We start from the raw sequence: 10,000 nt of genomic DNA, 5'->3' as shown, positions 1-10,000 counted from the left end.
TTTAAAACTTTTATCCAATCCTTCAGATGCGCCCTGTGCCACCCCCCCTAGACCTGAGCAAGCGCACCCTGGAGCCGGAGGCTATGATCCCAGAGTTCGCAGCCATCACCACTACTAGCCCCAAGTCGCCCATCACACAGAAGAGTCTCCCTCTCAGGAAAAGGTAAGGGGGCCATCTGTCTCTTGTTCTCTCTCACTCGCTTGCTTGCTCCCTTGCATTCAGTCACTATCTTTCTCATTGTTTCCATTTTTCTCATGTCCTGGTCTCTTGCTTCCTCCACTACTATCCCCTTTCTGATCTATCTTCAATTGTTCTCTCCTTTCATTTTCTATTCTGTTCTATCCCTTTTCCAGTGTATTCTGGACTTTTTCTCTTTTGGTGTCTTTATTATATATCAGCCTCTTGCCTTATTTATCTTTTTTCTTCAGTCATTTGTTTCCACATGTGATTTTTCCCATTTCCTTTTTAATCTGTTTCTATCTTTCCTTTCCTCCTCTTTTCTCTTTTTCCAATATGTTTTCATTGCTCTCTTCCTCCTATCCTTTCTTCCTTTCTTATTCCATATCTAACTTTCATTTTTCATTCTGTTATGATTACCTCTTTTTTCCTTATTTTTAGTCATAATATATATATATATATACATTTTATTTCTTGATATAATAATTGCTACTGTAACTCCCTTTTGTACCTTCCGTATCTGCCCTGCTCTTCTTGCTGCTAATGTTATATTAACTCATTATCTGCCCATGCAATGGTAAGATGACTTAAAGCAGAACCATCCCCTTCCACAGGGCACACAGCTGGTCATTCCAGCTGGAGGCCCAAGGGCTGCAGCTGCCAGCCGGAGCAACTCAAGGGGTGATCAAGTCCACGGCAGAAATACGTGAGCACTCAACAGAAATCCCTTCCTCCTCCTCCTCATCCTCGTCCTCATCCCTAAGGATTCCAGGGCTCCCCACCCCCCACACACCGCACACACCACATCCCCACTCAGCCATCCCGGTCATCACCAGCAGGTTTCCCTTCAGTGAGGGGGGCTCCAATGGTTCATCCTTGGGAGCAGGGGGCATGTCAGGAGGCAACCAGGGTCCCCTCAACCTGTCCACGGCCCCCCTTGGTGGGCTGCCCTCCTCCCTCCTGTCCCCAGCCCCCTCGCACCCCTCTACCTCCTCCCTCAACTCCTCAAGGGAGGAGCTGGAGAGTGAGGGCATGATGGCTGATTGCCATGTGTCCTACTCCCATGCCCCTTCACCCCACATGCCCTCCCCACACCATGTCTCGCCACACCTCCCCTCACCACACCTGCATGGGGGGCCCTCAGGGCACCAACTCCATGGGGGGCTAGGGCCAGGTGACAGACTAGGCCATGGCTCCTCCCCCTGCCCCTCATCTGTGTCTCCCCAGCCCACGTCGGGGCACCAATGGCCTACAAATGTCTGGTCTGTATTTATGTCAGGCGTGCGTGTGCACTTTGTCCTGGGTGGTGGAGGCCAGGTCACAAGCGCAAGGCTTAGTGAAGAATTGGGCCAGCTGGAGCGCACACATCAGCAGCGCTATGCCCCCCATGGCCTGCACCTGATGCGCATCTTACACGAGGCACCCTCTTCGCACATCCCAGGTCCCCCCAGTTACTGCCAGCTGTATTTCCGACCAGTCAGGGTCCAGCAGGAGGACATTATGGTCATTACACCACCCGACCACCCCTTCTATGTCCATGGAAAAGGTGAGTTGGGTGAGAGCATCATCAACTGTTGACATTGTATATTTAAGTTATAGTATAAATGAATGGTCAGATATAGTAACAGATTAGTCTTTTGTCATTAAAGCAAATGACTAACCAAGTTAATTTCAACCAGGTTGGTGCAGTGTATTCCCTGATCGAACAACTGAGAGATACAGCCTCCCCTGCCAACAGCTACAGGAGGGAGATGTATGTCTACCACCCTACCATCCAGAGACAACCCAAACCCCCATTCCCGTTGTCACACCGGATCTGGCTGATGCCATGAAAAGGTAAGAGATAATGCACTGCACAGAATGACATATATATGTATGTGCGTGTGTGTGAGTGTGTGCATGCATTTGTGTGTGTGTGTGCGTGCGTGTGTGCGTGCAAGCAATATATATGTATATATATGTATATATATAAATATGAATACACATACATACATGCATCCTGAGCAGCAGTAAGTTATAGAATCATAATTTTTTATGATTCTAAAGTAGCACATAGCTTTAGTCCAGCTATAACACTTGGAAATTTGAATGACCCAACCTCTAAGTCTTGCACAGAGAAAGGACCAAGTAGCTTTCACAACACCAGGGCCCTAAATGACTGGCACACTTGCAGGTTTGATTTTAACGACGACCTGGTGGAGGGAGGCCCGGGAGCTTACTCAGCACCCCCCAGCGCCACCTTCCCCCCACACACACACAGAACAGTCTTCCTCTCGCCACCAGCCTCGCCCTCCAAGAAAAATCGCGATGGCCGCAGCGGAGGGGGAGGGGGAGGGGGAGCGATGGGAGGGGCAGAAGGCGGAGGTGGCAGTCGCGCAAGAAGGCCCATGAATGGATTCATGCTATTTGCTAAGCACCATCGTCTCAAGCTCATCCAGCAGTACCCTGGAAAAGACAACAGGTGAGAAGAGGTTTTCTGTGGATTTTCTTTATCTTTTCCTCTCTTTACTGTATTACCAAAGATCTATGTGATTTCTCTCCTATTTTCTGTTCCTTATCCACACACAGCAATTTTAATGTTTGTTATCAGCATGTTTACTGTGTTGATCTTGATTTTTAGGGAAATTATGATATTCCTATTCCTATTCAAAATATAAATTATTTATACTATATTTATTATTTCAGGTTATTCTGTTTATTCCACTTAATGATATGGAGAGCTTGTTCATAATATCTAAATTGTTCACAAATAACACATGCTATTGAGGAGAACCTGAATATTAAGCTTTTAAACTTTAAAGACTGTAGAGCTTTCAATATGCCTGTACCACTATCCACATTTAGGGTATGATTTTTTCAAGTTTCACTAAGGCAAATTTTAGTCTGGCTTTTAACCCATTCACGCCGGTTGACGTGATAGCACGTATTGTGGTTTTCGCGTCAGACGCCCTGGACGCGCTATGAGGGGAAGCCGCTCGAGAACCCCGGTATTGCGACCGCGCAAAGCCGGAACTGCCCCGGCGTGAATGGGTTAAAGAGCTTAAATTTACACACCAGAAAATGTCTATATCATTACCGCATATCAAATATAGACTGTGCAGTAGAGTATCATATATCTTTCTTACTCACAGTTTCAAAAATGAATGCACTAACCCCTCCAATAGAAAGGGAAATGGGAAAAAGCTTCCATGCCTTTAAAATACCAGTATATAAAACATGCAAATATTGCATAACTAAAGCAAAGAAAGGAACATGTTCCTTCACGGAAAACAATGAAATTCAGCAAAGGTATGAATAGTAAAAAGTCAATAATGTACTATAAGGCATTGTAAAACAGAGGGTGAGGTAGAGGAGGACCTAACAGGGGCATAGGGATATGTAGCTGATATAGTGGGTGTGGCTTGAGGAAACTTGCCAAAAACTACTAGTAATATTAGCAGACACACAGTTGGTCCCATTCTTAACAAAAAGAAGGTTGGGATAAAGCCTGACAGTTTTTGACAGGCCTTCCAAGATTGTGGCAGATAGGACTGACACACGCGGCAGATAGGACTTTAGGGGTTACACTGTTTATGAGTCATCGGAAGTTATATATACCTGACCATACATACAATTAATCAGTCACTGACCATTGACAAGGTTATGTCAGATGGTAATGAGACTTTCTTTGCTTCCAGGGCTATCTCTGTCCTTCTTGGCACTATGTGGAAAGCCTTGCCTGAGGAAGACCGTGAGACATTCAATGCAGAAGCCAGAGCACAAGCAGAAGAGCGGAAAAGAATTGATCCTGACTGTTGGAAGAGAAAGCGCTCGCACTCCACCAGTTAAGAGGGTGATGGCAGCAACAGAGCTGTTTTTGTAGGCTTCTTCTAATTTTATTCTTTTTTTATCAGTACTATAATATGTATATGTTCTATTGTTTTCCCCATGTGATTTCAGGACTTCCTTGTTGACCACACTTGATAGGGAACGAGAAATACAGTAATGAAAAAAGAGGAAGTCCTGATGGGGATGTAAAGTCTGAAAAGTGTTGAGAAGTGTAGTTTCTCACAGTTTTATGAGATGCATTTCTTTTTTTTTTTCTTATTTCTCAATTCTTCCTCCTGCTTCTATCTTTTTTATTCTCTCATCAGTTCGTTGCAGGATTTTGTTCTTTCTCTCTCTCATAATGTCCCTCTCTTTCTCTGTCTTTTTTCCTTTTTTCTTTTCCCATCAATGATGACATATGTAAGATACTAAAATAGCTGCATGTGCCTGTACAATAGCAGGGAAAGCGCTGAGCAGCTAGTACAGTATAGGGTTTAAGGAAAAGAAAAAAAAGGATATATCTCGTGTGATATAAACACACTATTGTGCCCTGATCTCTCAATTTTTTTTCTGTTTTCCCACATTGTTCTTTGTTTTACATTATTTATATGTTATCATTTTTAATATCATTAAAGTTATCATAGATATTATAATTATTTTTCTTTTTTCTTATTTTTATTTTAGTATTTTTTACCAACCTTGTGTATAGACTGAAGGAGCAAGTAGAGAAGGAAGAGTGTGTCCAAATGCCAGTTTTGGACTTTGGCTGAAAGGCTATCAACCTGTTATGTAAAATTGTCTGCCCCGTTTCAAGCTAAGGTCGCTAATGACTGTCAAATGCGACTCAGGTTATATCTGACCCAACAATTTGGTCAGATCACACAATGGTTTGGTTATCAGTGGAATGAATATCTGTTATTTAGTATTATTATTGATGTTAATGAATTATTGAATTATTAGTGAATTGGTCTTTGTGATATTATTATTATTTTAGATTTAAAAAGGAATTAATATCAGCATTACTATAAACATTAATTAAGAGAATAATTATGCCTCTCATTAATTTTTTTTTTTTTCATAGTTTATATGTGCAATAGTATATTCACCCCCCCCCCCTCCCCCTGTATGTTCTACTTCATTTTTATAAGAAAAAAATATAGTTATGTCCCTTTCTATGTATCTAATTTTTTTTTTCTGTCGTATTTATGAGTGATGCTGCAACGAAAGTATCAAGGATCAAGTATTATCAGCATATTTATATTTAGTCGATAAGGTTGAAGGTCTCTTTTTAAGTAATTTTTTTTTGTTGTTTTTTTGTTTTTTTGTTTTCTGTCTTGCAGTTGGTAAGTGATCTCTGTATTTACTTTGTCCAGGGGTTAGAAAGCAGTCTAGACTTTGCTCTTAATTTATTTTGGTTCAATTTTAAATCTTTAGTACTTTTTTGGTTTACTACTTTTACTTCCTTTTTTTCTGTTTCTATTACTTTTCTTCTTAGTCTTGGTTTGATATTTAAATCATTTTATTGAAGAATGATGTTAGTTCAAGAAATATCTCTACTTGAAAAGGACTTTGCTCAGCTGTTCAATTTACGTTTTTGTTCCTTCGTAGCCCTTGTTTCTTTTTCTTTTCCTTCTTCTTTCTTCTGAATATAAAGAGGCAATTTTAAGAAGTGTTTCTCATTGCAGTATTAGTTTTTATGCTATTTAAAAGAATGAGGTGTTCAGGTAGGCACATGTCCCCCCCCTCCCCCATACCTAATCCCCCTCCCTCTTTTCCCTTCCCCTCCTGCCCCTTTTCCTCCTTCTGAAATTTTGTCAGGAATGGCAAAGCCTTATGGCAAGCTGGTAACCATTTAGGGGCCATGCAGGTTAGATACTCTTCCTCAATTATCCCAATATATCTGCTCAACCTGAACTGCAGCTGCATGTCATGTGCATCGGCATGTATGTCTTAGGAGCTGCATAGTTCTCTCTCTCTTTCTCTGTCTTTCTCTGTCTTTCTCTGTCTTTCTCTCTCTTTCTCTCTCTTTCTCTCTCTTTCTCTCTCTTTCTCTCTCTTTCTCTCTCTCTCTCTCTCTCTCTCTCTCTCTCTCTCTCTCTCTCTCTCTCTCTCTCTCTCTCTCTCTCTCTCTCTCTCTCTCTCTCTCTCTCTCTCTCTCTCTCTCTCTCTCTCTCTCTCTCTCTCTCTCTCTCTCTCTCTCTCTCAGAAGTAATCAATCACTAGAGGAAAAGCCTTACTCAGATGTGATAGGATAGGCTACAGGATAATATGTAGATGTAGTATTGGGCCAGTTGCCGAGACAATCATTTCCTCATTTCTCTCTGTCTTTTTTTTTTTTAGGTTCCTTTAATCTTACCTTATCTCTGACTTTTGAGGAGGGGTATTTGTTTGATCTTGTTTTAAAGGGTATTTCATTAAAGAATATTTTCCCTTTGTAGAAGGTATTGGATCATCCATTGAGAACTGCGTCATGGGGTGAGTTTTTACATAGTAGGATAGCTGAGAATAGGTCCTCCCCTCACCCCTCCCACTAACAAGCGTCTGCACAATCTCTTTGTTTTAAGAGAAAAACAAAACAAAAACAGAAGTGATATATCTTAATCTCATCTTCTCAGATTTCTATCAGTCTATGTACACGGATATATATTATTATAGAGATTGATATTCATTCTTAAAAGAATCTAGAAATGCACTGGTTAAGGCAAAAATTTTCAGGAAGAATATTTTTTGTAGGTATGGTTTGTGTTCACACTCCAAATTACAAGTGTAATTTGGCAGCTTGTTGAACAGCATTTTCGCTCTCATCTGAAGCTTTGCTGAACTCCACAGTGATCAAAAACGGCTCAGTATTTTAGTCTCATTTAAGGTCGCAACTCATGTAAGGATGCTGATTTTCATTCTTGAAAACTGCATCTGAAAACTTCTTTTGTGTATGACATTTAGAATTTCACTTTTCTTTTCTTTTCTTTTCTCTTACTATCTCATCAGTTCATAAGTACACAAAACAATCATTTCTGTCTATTCTATTCCAAGTCACACAAAAAGTGAGTTGTAGTTTTGGAATCTGCAGATCAAAATCTATGGTAGGAGACTCAAAAACATCACAATCAAAAGCCTTAAGTTCCGACATCCTGTGGGAATATCAGTACAATTTGTCCTCGCCTGAGTATGCCTTTAGGGGTCAATAAGTGTATATATGTATGTATGTACATATACATATACATATACATATACATACATACATGTACATGTACATGTATATATATATAGATATATATGTATATGTATATGTTTTTGTATATATATATATATATATATATATATATATATATATATATATATATATATATATATATATATATATATATAATATATATATATATAATATATATATAAGACATACATACATACATAACATATATATATACATATATATATACATATATATATATATATATATATATATATAATATATATATATAATATATACATATATATATACATATATATATATACATATATATATATATAATATATATATATATATATATATATATATATATATATATATATATATACATATATATACATATATATACATATATATTCATATACATACATACACACATACACATACACATACATATTTTAACATACACATGCCTGAACCTGTCCACACACACACAAACACACACATACATACATAGGTAGCCAGTGCAAATCTCTTGACTTCAACTTAACTGACATTTCTGTTATGCCAAATGAGCCTCTTAGGTATGATCTGAAGCGGATGAGATTAAAGATAAACATTCAAATAAAGGAAAAGAAGAAAAAAAGAAACTTTGAGTGATACACACAAGGGGAACACTTGCCCTGCCACTTAGTGCTCGCGTGTCGTAAGTCTTTCAAAAGCACAAATATAACATAGAGAACAAGCTATTTTTGTTCGTAAAAAAAAAAGTTTTAAAAAAATGCCTATAAAGATATCGAGAACTATTTTTCTACTCTTGCCTCGAACTCCTTCCCTGTTATTGTGCGACTATGTTGACTGTAAATTATTACTGTTACAAACAAGGTCTCTTCCTCCAATTTAAGAGAAAAAAATAGATAGATAAAAGAACTGTTACATACTGTAGCAGATATATAGAGAAATTGTATTATGTTTTTTATTGGAAAGAAATTTTAAATGATAGGTTAAGAAGTATTAAAAATTTGCTCATGAAGAAAAGTAAAAAAATGTAGTAGTCGGATAGGTAAGGTTTAAGCTTGAACTATTAAGAGCTGTAGCACCTTTTTTTATCTAGCCTTCCCTGGGGTGGTCCCAGGGGGCGGCTGCTGCGTCTTTCATCTGTCCTCAAAAATAAAAAACCCTGTCAGGAACACCAGGAGAGTATATGCCAAGCTTCTGCCATAGACGTAACCCTGTCCACCCATCTTCTGTGTTAAGCACCCACCTATGGGCATACTGGCTAAAACACACATGCCTTCACCTCTCCCTTTCATAGAGAGGGATTTCAGCCAGGCATTGTGGAGGCGCAGGAAGAGGTGGTCGGGTTTTGCTCGAAAGCAGAAACTGGCGCAGACATTCTCACCAGCAAGCACACACAAGGTTGTTGAGACGTGGGTGTCTGTGCATGTGTGAGCACTCCTTCCCGTTTTAGGAGAACCAAGAAAGTATCGGGAATCCCCAGTGAAATTAGAGATGTCTCTTTATCTCTCTCTCCTATGCCTAGACACAGTAGGTGTAGGAGAAGCAATCTTGCAACATTCAGTGGCACAGCATTCTGCGTCTCAAATAATTCTTTCAGGAGGCCTGGGTCTGCTCTGCAGTGAGGATGTCACACTAGTGTAGTTCACGTGATCTCAATATAGAGGAACATAATCCATGTTGCTGATTGCAGTAACATGGGTTATCTGTTTATATTTTACCGTGGCATACTGTGGCCGAGGCAAACGCTTGTATCTGTTTTATTCTTATTTTTTGTTTTATATGTTATCTTATTTTTGTGAGGGTCATATCTGAAAAGTGAAAACCGTCCCTCCCAATTTGCCAATATTTGGTGATGAAGTAAGATCAGCCATGATTGTGTCTATTTTAATTGTATGTTTTGTGCCTCGACTGCATTTGCCATAGCTATGTGGTATGCTTTAAATGTTTGATATAATCAATTAGAAATTATTTTGTAAACATTACAACACATTTTGGATAATGTGGTTAATATTTGTATAAGTTTTCTTTTTGGACAATCACACAATGTAAAGGTAATTTATTTTATTCTTATCATTGTGATTTGAGTGTGATTGTAAGTGGCCTGGAGGAGAGTCTCTGCTGCACCTGAGGCGAGTCTGATGTCCATGATATATATATATATTAAAGGGTCTCGCCTGTGCTGGCAGTCAAGCCTCCTCCTGCCGGCAAATTCTTGTGACAGCCCCTAAGGTGGGAGTCCAGGGCTGGGAGGAGAGGGCAGTGTAGGGGGAGGGAAAGGAGGAGAAGGAAGAGAGCACAAACCTCCCTCCCACCCTACTCTCTGGCTCACGCTCCTCTATCAGCATGCGTTGGCCTCCCTCCAAGCCTCCCTCCACTCCCTCTACAGTGGTCTACCATACCCCTCCCGGCCGCGTCCGAACTCTCGTCCCCAGCACCTGTCCGTTGTAGACAGCCTTACATACAAACCTACATACATATATAGTACAGCGCTTCATGGTGCTGTATGAAGCAACTGCTCAACTTGGCCACAACTGGAGTGCAGCAACACCACAGTTTTTCCACCGTGGCTACAGTGTTGTGATGTTCACGGGTAGTGACTGTGGGGGGAGGGAGGGGAGGGTGTTGTCCAGTCTCTGAGTTGCTGTTGTCAAGGGAAAAGATAAAGAAGGAAAAAATAAAATAAAAAAGAAGAAGGGTCTGTCTGATCTCACTACTCTAGGCTAAGATTGAAGACCGGAGTGATAGCCAATTATAAACTAATGTCTTCAGTGTAATTATTATTATTATTGTTATTATTAGTAGTA

General features: G+C 39.8%; 1 protein-coding gene across 2 annotated transcripts in view; it reads left to right on the top strand.

Moving 5' to 3' along the window:
• Positions 1-4,638, top strand: part of LOC122261740 (uncharacterized) — a 15,645-nt gene extending 11,007 nt beyond the window's left edge. The window contains exons 3-7 of one of the 2 annotated variants that reach the window (XM_043029537.2): positions 27-163; positions 793-1,724; positions 1,858-2,014; positions 2,352-2,639; positions 3,856-4,638. In XM_043029537.2, coding sequence (XP_042885471.1) covers positions 27-163; positions 793-1,724; positions 1,858-2,014; positions 2,352-2,639; positions 3,856-4,006 — 1,665 coding nt within the window. In that variant the 3' untranslated portion in view covers positions 4,007-4,638. Of the gene's footprint in view, positions 1-26; positions 164-774; positions 1,725-1,857; positions 2,015-2,351; positions 2,640-3,855 lie in introns of both variants that reach the window. The other variant, XM_043029535.2, reaches the window with a different exon arrangement.
• The last annotated feature ends 5,362 nt before the right edge of the window (positions 4,639-10,000 follow it).

Source organism: Penaeus japonicus, unplaced genomic scaffold (assembly GCF_977035675.1).
Source record: "Penaeus japonicus unplaced genomic scaffold, GWHDUDI00000001_assembly GWHDUDI00000001, whole genome shotgun sequence".
Lineage (NCBI taxonomy): Eukaryota > Metazoa > Arthropoda > Malacostraca > Decapoda > Penaeidae > Penaeus > Penaeus japonicus.
The sequence above is the reverse complement of the archived record's forward strand: the minus strand, read 5'-3'. Positions and strand labels throughout refer to the sequence as shown.